Source organism: Leptonychotes weddellii, chromosome X (genome assembly GCF_054177405.1).
Source record: "Leptonychotes weddellii isolate Sample4059 chromosome X, ASM5417740v2, whole genome shotgun sequence".
NCBI classification, from domain to species: domain Eukaryota; kingdom Metazoa; phylum Chordata; class Mammalia; order Carnivora; family Phocidae; genus Leptonychotes; species Leptonychotes weddellii.
Window position 1 is genome coordinate 66,597,868 of NC_138385.1, and position 19,280 is coordinate 66,617,147.

General features: G+C 43.8%; 2 protein-coding genes across 8 annotated transcripts in view; both read left to right on the plus strand.

The window, feature by feature from the left end:
* The window catches only part of PHF8 (PHD finger protein 8), a 94,904-nt gene extending 77,385 nt beyond the window's left edge, over nt 1-17,519 (plus strand). For 5 of the 7 annotated variants that reach the window (XM_081808840.1, XM_081808841.1, XM_081808843.1 and 2 more), the window contains 4 exons: nt 9,077-9,186; nt 12,453-12,476; nt 13,431-13,767; nt 14,877-17,519. In XM_081808840.1, coding sequence (XP_081664966.1) covers nt 9,077-9,186; nt 12,453-12,476; nt 13,431-13,767; nt 14,877-14,965 — 560 coding nt within the window. In that variant the 3' untranslated portion in view covers nt 14,966-17,519. The remainder of the gene's footprint in view (nt 1-9,076; nt 9,187-12,452; nt 12,477-13,430; nt 13,768-14,876) is intronic. The other 2 variants (XM_081808844.1, XM_081808847.1) reach the window with 1 other exon arrangement.
* LOC102737850 (centrosomal protein of 63 kDa-like) lies at nt 4,846-6,947 on the plus strand. Its single transcript, XM_081808851.1, is given in 2 exon segments — nt 4,846-4,924; nt 5,223-6,947. A coding segment is annotated over 1 exon segment (1,629 nt). The 5' UTR covers nt 4,846-4,924; nt 5,223-5,244; the 3' UTR covers nt 6,874-6,947.
* Nucleotides 17,520-19,280: the final 1,761 nt, after the last annotated feature.

Sequence of the window (19,280 nt, forward strand, 5' to 3'; positions counted from 1 at the left end):
AGAGACACAGCTAGAGAGGGAACACAAGCAGGGGGAGTGGGAGAGGGAGAAGCAGGCTTCCCGCTGAGCAGGGAGCCTGATGCGGGGCTAGATCCCAGGACCCTGGGATCATGACCTGAGCCGAAGGCAGACGCTTAACGACTGAGCCACCCAGGCGCCCCTCAAACCAGGTTCTATTCAAGGACTAAATTGAATTTAAATTAAAAAAATTTTTTTTAAAAGACATTTTGTGGGGCACATTTTGTGGGGTTTTGATTTGTATTTCCCTGATGATGAGTGATGTTGAGCATCTTTTCATGTGTTTGTTAGCCATCTGGATGTCTTCCTTGGAAAAGTGTCTATACATGTCTTCTGACCACTTCTTAACTGGATTATTTGTTTTTTGGGTGTTGAGTTGGTAAGGTCTTTGTAGATTTTGGATACTAACCTTTTATCCGATATGTCATTTGCAAAGATCTTCTCGCATTTTGTCAGTTGCCTTTTAGTTTTGTCAGTTGTTTCCTTCATTGTCCAGAAGCTTTTTATCTTGATGAAGTCTCAATACATCATTTTTGCTTTTGTTTCCCTTGCCTCTGGAGACGTGTCTACTAAGTAGTTGTTGCAGCTGAGGTCAAAGAGGTTGTTGCCTGCGTTCTCCTCTAAGATTCAGATGGTTTCCTGTCTCACATTTAGGTCTTTCATCCATTTTGAATTTATTTTTGTGTATGGTGTAAGAAAGGGGTCCAGTTTCATTCTTCACATTCTTTTTTCCACTGGATATTCTTTCCTGCTTTGTCAAAAATTACTTGGCCATACAGTTGTGGGTCCATTTCTGGGTTCTTTATTCTGTTCCATTCATCTATGTGTCTGTTTTTGTGCCAGTACCATGCTGTATTGATGATTACAGCTTTATAATACAGCTTGAAGTCTGGAATTGTGATGCTTCCCACTTTGCTTTTCAATATTCCTTTGGCTTTTCAGGGTCTTTTCTGGTTCCATACAAATTTTAGAATTGTTTGTTCCAGCTCTGTGAAAAATGCTGGTGTGTTATTATGATAGGGATTGCATTGAATGTGTAAATTGCTTTGGGTAGTATAGACATTTTAACAATATTTGTTCTTCCAATCCAAGAATATGGAATGTTTTTCCATTTCTTTGTATCTTCTTCAGTTTCTTTCATAAGTGTGCTATAGTTTTCAGCATACAGATCTTTTACCTCTTCGGTTAGGTTTTGTCCTAGGTACATTATGATTTTTGGTGCGATTGTAAATGGGATCAATTCCTTGATTTCTCTTTCTCCTGTTTCATTATTAATGTATAGAAATGCAACAGATTTCTGTATGTTGATTTTATATCCTGTGACTTTGCTGAATTCTTGTATCAGTTCATAATTTTTTGGTGGAGTCTTTCAGGTTTTCTACAAAGAGTATCATGTCATCTGTGAAGAGTGAAAGTTTTACTTCTTCCTTGCTAATTTGGATGTGTTTTATTTCTTTTTGTTGTCTGATTGCTGAGGCTAGGGCTTCTAGTACTATGTTGAACAACAATGGTAAGAGTGGACATCCCTGTCATGTTCCTGACCTTAGGGGAAAAGCTCTCAGTTTTTCCCCATTGAGGATGATATTAGCTGTGGCCCTTTCATATATGGACTTTACAGTGTTGAGGTGTGTTCCTTCTATCCCTACTTTGTTGAGGGTTTTTATCAAGAAAGGATGCTGTGTTTTGTCAAATGCTTTTTCTGCATCTATGGAGAGGATCATATGGTTTTTATCCTTTATTTTATTAATGTGGTATATCACATTGATTTGTGAATATTGAACCACCCCTATGCAGCCCAGGAATAAATCCCACTTGATCATGGTGAATACACCTTTTAACAGACTGTTGGATTCCATTAGCTAGTATTTTGTTGAGAATTTTTGCATCCATGTTCATCAGGGATATTAGTCTGTAATTCTCTTCTTTAGTGGGGTCTTTGTCTGGTCTTCGAATCAAGGTAATGCTGGCTTTTTAGAATGAGTTTGGAAGTTTTCCTTTCATTTCTATTTTTTGGAACAGTTTCAGAAGAATAGGTATTAAGTCTTCTTTAAATGTTTGGTAGAATTCCCCTGGGAAGCCATCCGGCCCTGGACTCTTGTTTTTTGGGAGATTTTTGATTACGGATTCAATTTCTTTGCTGATTATGGGTCTGTTCAGCTTCTATATTTCTTCCTGTTTCTCTTTTGGTAGTTTATATGTTTCTAGGAATGTATCCATTTCTTCCAGATTGCCCTATTTGTTGGCATATAATATTCTCTTATAATTGTTTATATTTATTTGGTGTTAGTTGTGATCTCTCCTCTTTCATGCGTGATTTTATGTATTTGGGTCCTTTCTCTTTTTGATAAGTCTGGCTAGGGGGTTATCAGTTTTGTTAATTTTTTCAAAGAACCAGATCTTAGTTTTGTTGATCTGTTCTACTGGTTTTTTTTTTTTATTTATTTCTATATCACTTATTTCTGCTCTGATTTTAATTATTTCCCCTCTGCTGGCTTTAGGCTTTATTTGCTGTTCTTTTTCCAGTTCTTTAGGTGTAAGTTTAGGTTGTGTATTTGAGACTTTTCTTGCTTCTTGAGGTAGGACTGTATAGCCATGTACTTCCCTCTTAATACTGCCTTTGCTGCATCCCAAAGGTTTTGGACTGTCATGATTTCATTTCCATTTGCTCCCATGTATTTTTTAATTTCTTCTTTAATTTCCTGGTTAATCCATTCATATTTCAGTATGATGTTCTTTAACTTCCATGTGTTTGTGTTCTTTCCAAATTTTTTCTTGTGGTTGTCTTCAAGTTTCACAGTATTGTGGTCTGAAATATGCATGGTATTATCTCAGTCTTTTTGTACTGGTTGAGGGGTGATTTGTGAGCCAGCGTGTGATCTGTTCTGGAGAATGTTCAATGTGCACTCGAGAAGAATGTGTATTCTGCTGCTTTAAGATGAAATGCTCTGAATGTATCTGTTAAGTCCATCTGGTCCAGCCTGTCTCTCAAAGCCATTGTTTCCTTGTTGATCTGCTTAGATGATCTGTCCATTGCTGTGAGTGGGGTGTTAAAGTCCCCTAATATTATATTATTATCAGTGAGTTTCTTTAATTTTGTTATTAATTCACTCATATATTTGGCTGTCCCAAGTTAGGGGCATAAATATTTACAATTGTTAGATCTTGTTGGATAGACACCTTTATTGTGATATAGTGCCCTTCTTCATCTCTTATTATAGTCTTTGGTCTAAAATCTAGGTTGTCTGGGAGTGCCTGGTGGCTCAATTGGTGGCTCAGTCGGTTGGGCATCTGACTCTTGATTTTTGGCTTGGGTCGTGGTCCCAGGGTCGTGAGATCAAGCCCCACACTGGGCTCTGCACTGGCTGTGGAGCCTGCTTGGGATTCTCTCTCTCCCTCTGCCCATCTCTCTCCTCCAAAAAAAATCTAGTGTGTCTGATGTAAGTATGGCTACTCCAGCTTTCTTTTGATGTCCATTAGCATGATGGAGCCCCTCACGTTCAATCTGGAGGTGTCTTTGGTTCTAAAATGAGTCTCTTGTAAGCAGCATATTGATGGGTCTTGTTTTTTTTATCCATTCTGATACCCTGTGTCTTTTATTTGGAGCATTTAGTCTATTTACATTCAGAGTAATTATTGATAGATACGAATTTAGTGCTATTCTATTACCTGTAAAGTTGCTGTTCCTGTAGATTATCTCTGTGCCTTTTTAGTCTTTGTTGCTTTTGGTCTCTCTTTCCTGCTCAAAGTGTCTCCTTTAATATTTCTTGCAGGACTGGTTTAGTGTTCATGAACTCCTTTAGTTTTTGCTTGTCCTGGAAACTCTTTATGTCTCCTTCTATTCTGAATGACAGCCTTGCTGGACCAAGTATTCTTGGCTGCATATTTTTCCCATTTAGCAGGTTGAATGTATCATGCCACTTCTTTCTGGTCTGCCATGTTTCTGTGGCCAGGTCAGCTGCTAACCTTATGTGTTAACCTAACCCTTGTAGGTTAAAGACCTTTTGTCCCTAGCTTCTTTCAGAATTCTCTCTTTTTTTTTTTTTTTAAGATTTTATTTATTTATTTAATTGACAGAGACAGCGAGAGAGGGAATACAAGCAGGGGGAGTGGGAGAGGGAGAAGCAGGCTTCCCACCGAGCAGGGAGCCCAGTGCGGGGCTCGATCCCAGAACCCTGGGATCATGACCTGAGGTGAAGGCAGTCGCTTAACCAACTGAGCCACCCAGGCACCCCCAGAATTCTTTCTTTATCTTCGTATTTTGCAAGTTTCACTCTCATGTCTTGGTGTTGGCCTGTTTTTGTTGATTTTGAGGGGAGTTCTCTGTGTCTCTTGGACTTGAATGCCTGTTTCCTTCCTCAGATTAGGGAAGTTCTCAGCTATAATTTGTTCCAATAAACCTTCTGCCCCTTTTTCCCTTTGTTCTTCTTGCTTCAGATCAGTTTTAAACAAATAAAATATCACCTTTAAAGAAAGGACTTCAGCCTCCTGAATTGCTTATTCTAGAATCTGCATACTACTTATACAGAAAGGTTTTATTATAATAATAATAATAATAGCTAATCGACCAAGGAATCTTCAAATCTAGATTGGTAGCATTACCACCTCTTTTTTTTCTGTGACATTCACTTTTTTCATTAATTAAAAATAGAATAGTACAATAAATTTCCATACACCCACCACTAAGAATCACAGTTATCAAAATTTTGCCATGTTTGATTCATCTATTATTTTCTTTTTTTTTTCCAAAATTGTGCTTTAAAGCAAATCCTAGATATTGTGTCATTCCCCACTTCCAATGTACTTTAATATACATCTCTAAAAAATACATTTTCTCGGGAACGAACGTGGCGACGACGGAGGCTGGACGTCGGGTCGGCGGGGACGCGCGTGCGCGCCCCCGCCGGAGGTAACGGCGGGAAGGCTCGGGGGCGCGCTCGCGGTGGCCCAGTAACCGCATGGGCGCCCGGGGCACAGGCGAGGGGCGGGCGTGTCCTGGTCCGGAGGCAGCCCTGGCTGCGGTGGCGCCGCGGGCTGTGCGGCCGTATGGCCCGGGGCCGGCCTCCGCCGCAGCCCGCTGGCCACCAGGCCCGCCCTCGCCGGCCCGGGTCCGCTGCGGCGCCCCGCCCGTCGGCCTCCCCGCGTACGCCCTGCGGACCCGCGAAGGCGGATATGGCCTTGCCCGGCGCGCCGTCCGGGCCAGCCAGTTGCCAAAACAAAGGGGATTTGATGATGGAGGCTTTGTTGGAAGGAATACAAAATCGGGGACATGAAGGGGGATTTTTGACATCCTGTGAAGCAGAACTACAAGAGCTCATGAAACAGATTGACATAATGGTGGCTCATAAAAAATCTGAATGGGAAGGGTAGACACATGCTCTCGAAACTTGCCTGGACATCCGTGAACAAGAACTTAAGGCCCTTAGGGGTCAGTTGGATATGAAACACAAAGAGGTTGTAATGTTGCATCAACAGGTAGACGAACATGAAAAAGTCAAACAAGAGATGGCCATGGACTATAAGCAGGAGTTAAAGAAACTACATGAAGAATTAGGCAGACTGAAGAGAAGCTATGAAAAACTACAGAAAAAGCATATAAGGGACTTCAGAGGAAATGCCAAAAATCACAGGGAAGATCGGTCTGAAATTGAGAGGTTAACTGGAAAAATAGAGGAATTTCGTCAGAAATCACTGGACTGGGAGAAGCAACGCTTGATTTATCAGCAACAGGTGTCTTCTCTGGAAGCACAGAGGAAGGCTTTGGCTGAACAATCAGAGATAATTCAGGCTCAGCTTGTCAATCGGAAACAGAAATTAGAGTCTGTGGAGCTGTCCAGCCAGTCGGAAATTCAGCACCTGAGCAGTAAGCTGGAGCGGGCCAATGACACTATCTGTGCCAATGAATTGGAAATAGAGCGCCTCACCATGAGGGTCAATGACTTGGTTGGAACCAATATGTCTGTTATGAAAGAGCAGCGGCAAAAAGAAGAAAAATTGAGGGAATCTGAAAAACTATTAGAGATTCTCCAGGAAGAAAAGAGAGAATTGAAAGCAGCTCTTCAGTCTCAAGAAAATTTCATGCATGAGGAAAGAATGCAAAAGGAGAAGCTACAAGCAAAGTTAAAGCCAACTGACACTCAACACACAATAGAGGCCCTAAGGTCACTGGAGGAGTCACAGGCAGGAAGGAGGTACACCTCGCAAGAGCAGGAGGACTTAGGCAACATGCTATCCCAGCTGGATTTCACCCACAGTAGTGAAGAACTTCTGCAGGCAGAGGTGACTCGTTTGGAAGGCAGCTTGGAGTCTGTGAGTGCAACATGTAAACAACTGAGCCAAGAACTAATGGAAAAATATGAAGAATTGAAGAAGATGGAAGTACATAACAATGAGTACAGGGCAGAGATTAAGAAGTTGAAAGAACAGATTTTACAGGCTGAACAAAGTTACAGTTCTGCATTAGAAGGAATGAAGATGGAAATCTCACAGCTAACTCGGGAGTTACACCAGCGAGACATCACTATTGCTTCCACCAAAAGCTCGTCCTCTGACATGGAAAAGCGACTCAAGGCAGAGATACAAAAGGCAGAAGAAAAAGCCGTAGAACATAAGGAGATTTTGGATCAGATGGAGTCACTCAAGTTAGAAAATCGTCATCTCTCTGAAATGGTGATGAAATTGGAATTGGGTTTACACGAGTGTCCCTTGCCGGTATCTCCTCTTGGTTCCATAGCTACCAGATTTTTGGAAGAGGAGGAGCTGAGGTCGCATCATATTCTAGAGCGCCTGGATGCCCATATTGAAGAACTCAAAAGAGAGAGTGAAAAGACAGTGAAACAATTCATGACCCTAAAGTAGCCTCTTGAAAAAAAAAATCACAAACTTGGAAATGAAAATAGACCCTGAAGAGTTCCTGTCACCTGGAAGTGGTGGCTCTTTAGAACACGAAGATGCAAAAAATGCCAAGATGAGACATCCTAACACTGTTGTGAAGAAATCTGAAAAACGGATACTTCTCTAAGGCATTTTCACTGCACTGGTTTGTTTGAAGAACTTTTTCCAGCAATAACTTGTAAGAATAAACCACTTTGCTAGCCAAAAAAAAAAAAAAAAAAATACATTTTCTCAAATAACCACAATCCTGTTATCATACATAACAAAATTAGTAATAATTTGATAATTCCTGTACATTATCTAATACTAAGTCCATAATAAAATATCCTCAATTGTCTAACCAAAAAAAGGTATTTTTATAGTGGGTTTGTTTAAATCAGAATTGAGCAGAGTTTTACATTGCATTTGGCTGTTGTGCCTTTTGAGTCTCAATCTAGAGCATTCCCCCCTCTTTTTTTTTTTTGCTATTTATTTGTTGTAAAAACTAGTATATTTGTCCTATGACCCATCCCACCTTCTAGATTTGTGTTTGCTTTCTTGTGACATTTTCTTTTTAATGAAACCAGGCCAGTTATCTAGTAGAATGTCTGATTGTTTTCTCATGGTGTCATTTAACTTGTTCTTTTATTTCTGTTTCCTAAAAACTGGAAGTAACATGAACCACTTACTTGATTTTAGATCTTTAGCAAAACTACTTCCAAGGTGATGCTGTGAATTTCGTATTGCATTGCATCAGGAGGCACATGAAGTCAGCTGTCTTGCTATTAGTAACAATCAGGTTAATACTTAGTTAAGGAGGTGATAGGATCTCACCATTGTAAAGTTAGTTTTTTCCTTGTTGAGGCTAGCAAGTAATATGTGAGGTAATAGTTTGGTACTCTAGAATCAATTGTTTTATTAGGGCTTGCAAACCTGTGATTTTCCAATTTTGTCATTCCTTCTACATTTATTAGCTGGCGTTCTTCTGTAAACGGGAGCTCTCCGTCATCTGGGACTGTTTGATAAAATACACTTGCTGTGTAAAATGTGTGATAAATAGCTATTTTTTTCTTTTCTTTTTTTTTTTTTTTTAAAGATTTTATTTATTTTTTTGACAGAGAGAGACATAGCGAGAGCAGGAACACAAGCAGGGGGAGTGGGAGAGGGAGAAGCAGTCTTCCCGCAGAGCAGGGAGCCCGATGTGGGACTCGATCCCAGGACCCTGGGATCATGACCTGAGCCGAAGGCAGACGCTTAACGACTGAGCCACCCAGGCGCCCAATAGCTATTTTTTTCAATAACTGTTTTTTGATTCAAGGTTGTTAAGGCACTATAAAAGGGTTATACAAGAAGACAGTCTTCTTCAGGAGCTCACAGCCTGTTGGGTTGGCAAAATAACATGCACAACAGCACATCAAAGTTAGGGAATGAGACAGGATGGTATGGTGCTATAAATTAAGTGACTGATGCACATCATAAATTCAGGAGAGGGAGAGGTCAATGTGAACAAGAGAGGACCGAGAGGTTTTTTTGTTTTTGTTTTAAGATTTTTATTTATTTAGTTGACAGAGAGCACAGGTGGGCAGAGCAGCAGGCAGAGGGAGAGGGAGAAGCAGGCTCTCCGCCGAACAAGGAGCCCGATGTGGGACTCGATCCCAGGACGCTGGGATCATGACCTGAGCCGAAGGCAGACACTTAACTGACTGAGCCACCCAGGCGCCCGAGGTTTTGTATAGAAGGTTGATTTCAGCTTACCTTTGAAGGACGGTCAGGTTTTGAATAGGTGGACAAAGGAAAGAGGGTACTCTAGGTAGTGTGGATGGTGAGGAGGAAGGCAGGGGGAGAGAGGGTGAGCTGTACATATTCTGGAGGTATAATAAGGAATCCATTCTGTCTAGAGAAGCTGAGAATATGGGTGTGGAAATAAGGCTGAGGAGGTAGGTAGGCCAGGCGCAGAACATGGACAACCTTAAATGCCAGTTCAGGAAAGTTAACTTTTATCCTATAATTATTGTGTGCTTTGTGTACTTTGAGCATTTGTAAATTAGCTTCTTACCTGATGGGAGACAAAATCGGACTTTGTAAAAAGCTAGAATCTGGGAGACCAATGAGACCACCTTTGAGGGGCTCAGAGGTAGGGAATATGCTTGACATTGAGATAAATGTTTTCATCCTGTTTCCTCTGCAGCCCGTGTGACCCCAACTCTACCAAAGCAGGACCGTCCTGTGCGTGAGGGGACCCGGGTAGCTTCCATTGAGACAGGCTTGGCTGCAGCAGCTGCGAAGCTAGCCCAGCAGGTAGGTGCTGACACCCAGGCAGTGGCCCTGCTACTGATCCCAGTTTGCCTTTAGGACAAAAACTAGAAATGTCTCAGAGGCTGTTGTTGGGAGCCAGTGGAGACTAAGCAGGCCAGCTTCTCTCTGTCCTTGAATGAGAGCATTTGCCTTCAGATGAAGCCCCGAGGAGGTTACCAGCTGAGTATATTTGAGTTCACAGCCACCCAACCAGTATCAGAATTTGTTTTTTGGGGAGAAGCTTTCCTTGTCCTCTATACCAAATAGTATTATTATTTTCAATTTAAATTCAGTTAGCCAACATATAGTACATCATTAGTTTCAGATGTAGTGTGTTCAGTAATTTATCAGTTGCGTATAACACCCAGTGTTCATCACATCATGTTCCCTCCTTTAATGCCCATCACCCAATTACCCCATCCCCCCACCCACCTCCCTTCCAGCAGCCCTCAGTTTATTTCCTGTAGTTAAGAGTCTCTCATGGTTTTTCTCCCTTTCTGATGACTTCCCATTCAGTTTCCCTCCCTTCCCCTGTGATCCTCTATGCTATTTCTTATATTCCACATATGAGTATTTAGCTTGGGTCATGGTTGATATTTTTGATTTTGTCCTCGTGTTCATCCATTTTTCTCTGGGCAAAATGACCTGAAAGAGGAATTCACAACAAAAGAAAGAACCAGAGGTATACCAAATATTATTGCCTTAATATTTACTCCCTACTTCCCAAGAAAACTTCAGCCACTAGTTTTTATCCTACAGGGTCACTTCACTAGAACCAACTTGACCTCCTAGCAGGTTACAGTTTGCAAAGTTCTTTAATGTGTATACTGTGCTCAGCAACCCTGGGAGCAGTTGGAGTTGAATTTTCTGATTCTCTCCTTATCAACATCCCCTTGGCTCCTTATGCTTAGAGCATTTGTTGAGCATCTACTTTACGTTAGGTGCTTCCATGTACAATGTTTCACATAATCTGCCCAGTAGCCCGGTTCAGTAGGTGATATTTTCATCATTTTGCAGGTGAAGAAAAGGAGGCTCTCTTTAAGTGACTAGTCCAGGATAATACAGCCAGTAAATGGAGGAGACAAGATTCAAACTCATGTCCTCTAGCTTCAGACTTCCTTTTACTTGCTATTTCAATAAAAACAGTTAAATGTTTACATAATTTAATAATTATATCCTATTTAAGTAGAATTTAATAGAATGATGTTTTTAATATGCTGTTATATGGAGCTCTAGAGTTGCTTAGAAATGTCTCAGTAGCTGTTGTTGGGAGCCAACGGAGACCAAGCAGGCCAGGCAAGCCTTCTTTGACCAGAACTTCTGTTATGTATATCCTAGTGCCATCTAAGATGTAATTTGGAAAAAAAGGGAGGGGGGTTTTACTGTTTTAAATAAACAGATAAATTAATTAAAGGTGTGAAAATTACTACTAGTGCCTTCTTAAGGAGCTCACTTCTGTTCGGTTTGGTCAGGGATGACCTCAAAGAAGAGGATTTGAAATTTGGGAGGGGTTTTGCAGGCTAAGCTTTTAGAAGGAACAGGGAGGCATTCCAGGAGAAGGGAAATGCTTGGCAAAGCACCCAAGGTCCTCTTAATTTGGTCTCTAGTCACCTCTCCTCCCTAACCTCCTACCAGCCCCGCTTTGCACCAGCCATACTATTGCACCCCGGTGCTTGTAATTCGCTTAGTGTACATCACATTGTCTCATGCCTCTGTGCCTTTGCACAGGTTGTTTTCTCTGCCCATTGGGGATTGTCCCTTTCAGATGCCCTTACCTAACACTCTTTCATACCACCTACCACCAGTTTATTTCAGTGGCCTTCTGTGCTTCTGTCGTATTCTCTCATGGTACTTATAATCATAAGTATGCTTTTCTGTGTCCCTTATTAAACTGTGAGTGCCTCAAGGGTGGGGATATATCTAATTTAACTTGATATCCCCCCTATACTAAACATGTGTTTAGTCCGTGTTGGGCAGGTGAGTGAATGGATGCATGAATGAATGAGCAGATCTTTCTGCATTGGAGGCTTCATGTTGGGGAATGGGGTAAGATAAATTCAGATTAAAAAAGGAATTGTAGAGCCAGCCTGCCTGAGTTCGAATCCTCACTCTACCACTTTAGCACATTACTTGATTTCTCTGTGCCTCAGTTTCCTCCTAAACTTTGAGGACTAGATGAGGTAATGTGTGGGAAAGCTCTGAGAATGGCACTTGCCACAGAGCAAGTACTATAGACATGTTAGTTTTTCAGTGTTATCATTATGGATTGGGTAAGTATGAATGACCAGACTATGGAAGACCATGAAAGTCACACCTGCTAACAGGTTTTTGAGCAAGGAAATTTGCAAGGTGTAAGTGGTCCTGTCCTAAGACGGTCTAGTGTTTAGTGAGGGAATCTGGATGAATTATACAAGGAGACTGGCAACGAAGATAGAAAAATTTAGGCTGTGTGATCTAGGTGTGGATAGATAATTTCTGGATTCAGGTGAGAGAAATGGGGGCAGAAATGTAGTTTCTGGTACGGGTGGAATAGCAGTATGGTTGAGAAAAGAGATTCTGAAGCTGGATGGCTTAGGTCTGAATCCTAACTTGGCCACATACTGGTCCTATAACCTTGGAAAAATGACTTAATCTCTCTGTGCCACAGTTTCTTCTCCTAAAAATGGGATTTTCATTCTTTCTTCTCATACTTCTTCTGAGTATTAAATGAGTTAAATTATAGAACAGTACCTGGCATGTATTACTAATATTATTATTCTTATCTCCCAGAAATTCCTATGATAGCCACAGCCTGTCAGATCTTCCGAAGGCAGGAGTAGGCCCGTGTTGCCAAGGCAAAGAAATGTAATCACTGAGTTGGTGTGGCTGTGTAGCATTTCAGAAGGTGAAGTCGTTCACATGCTCTCAGCACCACCTTTCCAGGTTCTCAGGGCTCCAGATGCCAATTGTACAGGTACCCACTACACAGTGGATAGTAGATCCATAGAGCAATGGATGGATGAAATCCAAGATATTGGGAGAATTGACACAACTCCTTATTTATCCCTCCCATCCAGAATTGAGGTTTTTAAGACCCAGTGAGCTGGAGGATTGCCAAGTCCTCTATTAAAAGAAAAGACGAGCAAGAGGAGGAGAAACCATTGTAAGAGATGAACATAGAATAATAGTTTACCACTTGTTGAGTACCTACTATGTGCTATATGTTGTTACATCATTATTTAATCTTTCTGACAACCCTAAAAAACAGATTTATTTTGCCCATTTTACAGATAAGGCGATTGAGAGTCACAAAGGTTAGTAACTTGACGGAGGTCATCCCACTTAGGGAGCACAAACCTAGATTTAAACCCAAGTTTTTTTTTTCATTCCAAAGCTACTACTCTTTCACTCCCAGAGGCCCCTTTTTGAGAAGTGTGCAGGGTGGGTATTCAGATAAACCTGGCTGAATCCTGGACCCAACAACTTCGCCTGTGAGGCTTTGGGCTCAACTTATTTAATATCCCTGTGCCTCAGTTTTCTCATCTATAAACTGAGGGATTTTCCTTCTCATGGCTACTCTGAGGAATAAATGAAGTAAAGTATACAGTTGGCCCTTGTACAACACGGGTTTGAACTGCACAGGTCCACTTATACATAGATATTTTTTTTTATTACAATAGTACTCTAAGTGTATTCTCTCTTCCTTATGATTTTCTTAGTATTTTCTTTTTTCTGCCTTACCTTATTGTAAGGATACATATAAAAAAATATATGTTAATCAGCCATTTATGTTCTTAGTAAGGCTTCCAATCAACAGTAGGCTATTAGTAGCTAAGTTTGGGGATGTAAAAAGTTAAATGTGGATTTTTGCCCACATGGGGGGGTCAGTATCCCTAACCCCTATGTTTTTCAAGGGTCAACTGTATAAAGGGCCTTAGCTGCTGTCATAAATTTAGCTATTCTTATAAGTGTCCATGGTCCACCTCATAAATGGCAATGCTAGGACCAAAACCCAACTCTCTGAATTCATTTACCCTTCCGTTACCACTGTACTGTTTCGTGGCAGTGGTAACTTAAGGATGGATGGTACCAAAGAGATGATCACTGATGTTACAAGGCCTGGGCCTTGTGTGTACATACATCCAGGCTAGACTTGGGGTGGGGGCGGGCTGCAGGACCACATTGACCAGTGTCTGGTTTCCTTTCTGGGCAATTACCTTTTTTTTTCCACTTCTGAATTTTCCCCTCCCACTTGGCTTGTATTTCAGGAGCTGCAGAAGGCCCAAAAGAAGAAATATATCAAGAAGAAGCCTTTGTTGAAGGAGGTAGAACAGCCTCGCCCTCAAGAGTCTAATCTCAGTGTGGCAGCACCAGCCCCAACTCTGGCCACTACACCCCAGCTTCTCACCTCCTCCTCACCCCCGCCTCCTCCTGAACCTAAACAAGAGGCCCTCTCAGGGAGTCTCGCTGACCACGAATATACTGCTCGTCCCAATGCCTTTGGTATGGCCCAGGCAAACCGCAGCACCACACCCATGGCCCCTGGCGTCTTCTTGACCCAGCGGCGCCCTTCAATTGGCTCCCAGAGCAACCAAGCAGGACAAGGTACGACGGCCATATGGTTGCAGAACTGAAAAAGATCTTAGGGTCACCAACTCCAAACCCTAAGCACTCTGGTAGATGAGAATACCTGGGAGGGAGGGACACTGATGGCCAACCTAAGGTGCTTGGATTTGATCTCTTAGGCCGTGAAGAGACATTAACTGGTGTTAAACAGAGGCATTTCAGGTGTGGGTTTAGAAGGAGCCTTCTGGTGACCAGAGTAGAGGGTGGGCTCCAGGTGGGACGCCTAGGGAGGAGGCACATACATAGGTTCAGGCTGCCGTGAAGAGAGGCTGAGGCTATAGCAGAGGGACTGGAGAGGGAGGGGGTAAATCGATCAAATATGGAGGAGGTTCCATGGGACATGAGAGGTGATTTGATGTGAGGAGAGAGAGGAAGAGGTGATGCGAGGGGTGCTCAGGCCCTCCTTTTCCTCACTTTGGCCCTCAAAGCCCAGTCCCTAGATATGCCGCTCAAGGGTGGTGAGGTCAGTGTGGCAGTGGGTGATGAGGATGGGGGTTTCTTTTCTTTCTTCTTTCCTTTCTTTCTTTCTTCCCTTCTTTTTCTTCTTTTCTTTCCCTCCCCCTCCCCCTCCCCTCCCCCTTCCCTTCCCCTTTTCTTTTCCTTCCCTTCCCTTCTTCTTTTCCTTTTCTTTTCTTTTCCTTTCCTTTTCTTTTAAGATGGGGGTTTCTAATGAAACAAAGCCCCGGGGATGGCACCTTCAGGGACTCTGAGCTCTAATCACTAACCAGGTGCTTATATAATCCCAGTGGTCAGGATAAGAGGACAGGGAGGCATAACCACAACCCCCACAGAATTTAGGAAGGAAAATGATTGGGACCAAAGAAATCTGAGGAAAAGGAACCAGACAGACTAAGCAGGGAGTCGATAGCTGCTGCAGGAGGTCATAGGAGGTAGAGCCAAGGCATCTGGTATTGGATGGAAGTGGGTAAGGCAGGCTTCTTGCCCAAGATGTGCCTGGAGCCAGCATAAGGATGGGGAGACTCTGTGGGCAGAGGAACAGAGGAGGGGGGTAGACTGAAGATAGTTGGTGCTGGAGTTGCTGCTGAAGCCTGTGCCATAGCCTTTACTTACCTCTCTTTTCCCCACAGGAAAGCGTCCTAAAAAGGGTCTGGCCACAGCAAAACAGAGACTTGGCCGTATCCTGAAAATCCACAGAAATGGCAAACTACTTCTGTGAACCCCCTAGTGTCCTGCCCCTCACCCCTTCACCCCCATTGCCTTCTCCATTGTCAACTCTCGGGGCACTCCTGGATCCTTTCTGCCCCGGACAAGGTGCTGAGGCGCACTGTCCTGCTTTCTTGGAACTGACCAAAGGCATGGACTCCCCAACGGGCCCCTTCACCAACTCCCCTAACTCCCTTCCCTACTTCCACTAGAGCATCCTGCCTTCCTTCTCCATACCTCTGAGTAGCAGGTGAATGGGAGAGGTTTCTGGCTGACTAGAACCCTCTTTGCTGCTGCTCCAACCCATTTCCTTTGTACCAGCCTTGTCTGCCCTTTACTCTCATCCCCCCTTAAAGCTGGAAGGCAGGATGAGGAGAGGCATAAAGTGAGCCTGGGCCCCTTGCTGTTTGCCTGGTCATGAAGTGGGAGGCCCAGTGCTCAACACTTCCTGCAGCTCCAGCCCTGTCTCCAGAAGCCTGTCCACCTCTGCCCATATTTCCTTCCCCTTCCTCCCCCCAACCCAGTGGACATGTCCCATTCCAGACTCGTTCCTGGGAGAAGGGTCTAGCCTCTGCCCCCTCTTGCCAAATGCTTCATGAAAATAAAGAGGAGATTCCAGAGTCTCCGTACTGCCCCACCATGGGCCATTTTCAGAGGTGGACTAGAAAGGTTATGGGCTGACTTCACTCATCTTTGGGAAGAAGAGAGATTTCTGTCACTTCTCAAGGTGGGAAGAGGCCCGACACCCAAGCCTTTGACCATGACTTTGTAGCCCACTGGAGGAAGCTACTTTCGGGTGGCTACGGATGAGGTCCCCTGTCCCAGGGTGAGCTTCAGGGTTTTGCCTGGATTTTGAGGTCCTGCCGAACATTATCCACATGGCTGTAGCTGGGCCCCAGCAGGTGAAAAACCATCTTCCAAAAGTCTGAAAGTTCCTACCGCTGAAACAGCTAACCCTGGCTGTGTGTACAGCCTGCTCTCTTCACCTGTACCACAGAGCACAGCCTGGACCTTCTGGAGAGGATGTGACAGGACAGCTCACCCCTGGGTTCCATCAGGAGCCTCCCTGCTTCTTTCCCCACCTAAGGTCTTGGTCTGAAGAAGACCTCAGAACTCGCATCTTCACTTCGGGGCCTTTGTGCTCCCAGACATCTGGTCAACGCTCAGAGTGCAGATGGGTTACTCGGGAGCCTGAGCCTGGGAGAGCAGATGCCCATCTGTAAAGGAGCAGATCACCTGATCCTCCACTCCCTGTCTTCCCCTTGTGGATGTCTCTATTGTCCAGACAGTGCCCAACCCCTCTCCCTCCTCCTCCTCCCCCCAGCTCCCTCCACCTTCGCCTGTCTTGCCTCCCTGGCACCCTAGACTGGATGGAGAATGCCCCACTCCCTCCATTTTGGTACTGCCCAAGTGGAGTGCATCCTTGCCCTCTACTCCCCACTTCAACCTCACCCCAGTTTGCCCAGTGCTTCTGGGGAACTTAACAGCTACCATGCAGGCCACAGGAGGATGTGAGGCTTCCCTTGTCGTCTTTGTGTCTCCGGTTTGTCTTTCTTTTCTCTACAGCCCACATCTACTCTCCTTATTTGGAATCAGGGGTCCCTTAAACCCATCCGCTTTTTTTTTTTTTTTTTATTTCGGGGACCCCAGGGGCCATGCAGTCCTCCATCTAGTCACACCAAAGGCAAAAAGCCTGGCTACCTCCCCCCTAGCACGTGAGGTCCCCACTCCCCTCTCCTCGGTTTCCACCCAGCTTTGCTTTCTTGGGGATTTCAAGGCAGCAGAGGGTAGTGAGGGGAGGGAAGGGGGGCAGCCTGTGTCCCTGTGTAGGCAACTGCCTGACTAGGCCCTGACTGCTGTAACCAAGACCAGGACCCCAGCCCTTCTGCCCATTAACACCCACCCCCTTGATCTTTAAAAGGCAGCTAATTGCTAGCAAATCCCCCTGGTTCCAGGCCTCTTTCCCCTGTTTCTGTTAGAAGTTTCTGTGGAGCTAAAACCCAACCTCCATTTGACTGGGTTTCCGTTTAGTTTAGTTGGGCTCTCAGCCTCCTGTTTGTTGTTTTGTGTTTTAAATGAAAAGCAAGTTTACCCTCAGAGTTATGCTTTTCCAAAGAGGCTAGTGTGCTTTTTTTTTTTTTTTTTTTTTTTTAATGTTTCAGGTTCTAAGTGAAGTGAGTTGGGGAGGGGTTGGGAGTGGTAGTAACTAAGGTGTAGAACATGGTGAGAGTTACCTCTGGTCTCCAATCCCCGGCACAGAGCTGGGGGCTGGATAGGGGGCAGGGAGAGAGGATTTCTATTCACCTTTAATATATTTTTACAAAAAAAGCAAACAATTTAAAAACAAGCCCACCGCTTCTGTACATGTCTAAATATATTTTTAGAAGTGGGTAGGATTGTGAATTTCTGATGCAGGGCCTTTTTATAAACAGGTTAGAATAGCATCATACAGGCTTCTCTGTTGTTTTTTTCCCCTGTTTTTTTTCTTATGTTGTGTTACTAATGTAATTTATATTTTTTTTAGATCCTCCCTTTCCTATAGAGATAAAAGTGATTTATCTTGGCAATTGCTTTGCTTGGAATTCTTTTTTTGGTGGTGGTGGGTGGTGGGGTGGTGGGATGGGTCCAGGAGTGCCGCCTTCTCTTTACATTTCTCTCTGTCCCTCCCTTTCATGAACTCAGCACAACCTTACACCTGAGCTGGGGAAGGGACAGAATCCCAGCCTTCATGAGAGACAGTTGACACACCAGAAACAAATAATCAGAAGTACAGTGAGCAGAAAAGAAAGGGGGCAACAATTCAAAGTCGCCTGACAAGTTTGTTGGGAAGCCTTTCCATATCTCCCATGGGCTATTTTTAGTAGCTATACCTGTGTCCTCTTTGAATGTGGAGTTTGGGGGTTTTGTTTTTCTTCCCTCTCTCTTTTTCTGACATGCTCCTCCAGGCTGAACTTGATTACCGTGCTTAAGTCCCGTTCAAGGGATAGAATATAATTATTAGAGCTAACACGGCACGCTCATTTCCTTGCGCTAGACACTGCTCTTAGTGTTCTATGTATAGTGATTCATTTCATCCTCACTGACATCCTCATCCTGCTGATAAGAAAACAGAGGCAAAGAAACCTTGCAGCATCAAACATCTTAAGTTGTGGGGCCAGCCTGGTTCCAGAGTCTGTGTTCTTATCACTGTTCCACCGCTTACTGATAACCACTACTATTTATAAAGTGCCTTTTCTGTGCCAGGCATGGGCTAGGGGTTTTACTAGGATATCCCATTTAATTCTCACTGACAACCTTTGAGATAGTAAAGGAGACTGAAGTTTGCCAGTGGTCTTCCACAGCAGGATCTACCGGAGTCCAAAACTCATGTTCTTTCCCCTCACTGTCTTAGAAAATCTTTTGCAGATCAATGACCCAACAGATGTTTATTGAGCACCTGTTGTGTGCAAAATGTAGCATTGAGAATTATGTCCTGAGGAGAGCCCGCTGGGATAATGTCAGGAGCCTCAGTTCCAAATCCACTACCACCCTGAATCTGTGTGACTCAGGATGGACTGCTTACTGTCTGAGAGTCACTGTAAAAGGAGTTTGGACCCAATGAGAATTTTTTCATCCTAGAGATTCTACTACTGTGGGTCTGGGACCTGCTGGCTGAATGGCCTCCTCCAGCTCTTTCAATCTGAATCTTGGTATTAGGATCTAAGAGAAAAAGTTCTTGTCTGGGGCATGGGGAACTGTGTCTTCTGGTAGAAATGCTACAGGAAAGAGGAGGGATTTCAGAGCCTTTGCAGGAACGATGGGCTGGGTTCTCTTTGTCATCAACTCCCAACCCACCCTCCCCAGGGAGGGGCCCAAAGCACGGTCACCAGCCTCAGGTTAAAGGATAAGTTAGAGTCTTGGTCACCTTGCTTCTCATCCAGGCAGGAGGTGCCAGCAGATCAGAAGCTCCTGTCTAAAAATTAGGAAAACAAGAGCACCCAACTCCAGTCTTTCCTCTTTCCAATATGGAGTGGAAAAGTACACAGGACTTGTCACTAAGAGCCTGCCTTTTCAATGACAAAGTAATTTGGGGGATATTGCTCATCATCTGGATCTCAGTTTCTACACTGCCCAGATGGAATTATTTCAACTATGAAGCCTTCTAGAAGCATGGTCACCCCCAAACTTTATGGATACTGTTGATTCCCAAACCGAATCTTCCTAGACCTGACCTGTCCTGAGTACAGATCCCCAATTCTGCTTGTTCATATTGGGTTCCCTGCCTCAAGTACACAGGCCCTTCCCTTTCCAACAGGACCCTGTTCATGCGAAGTTGACTGAAATGGCAC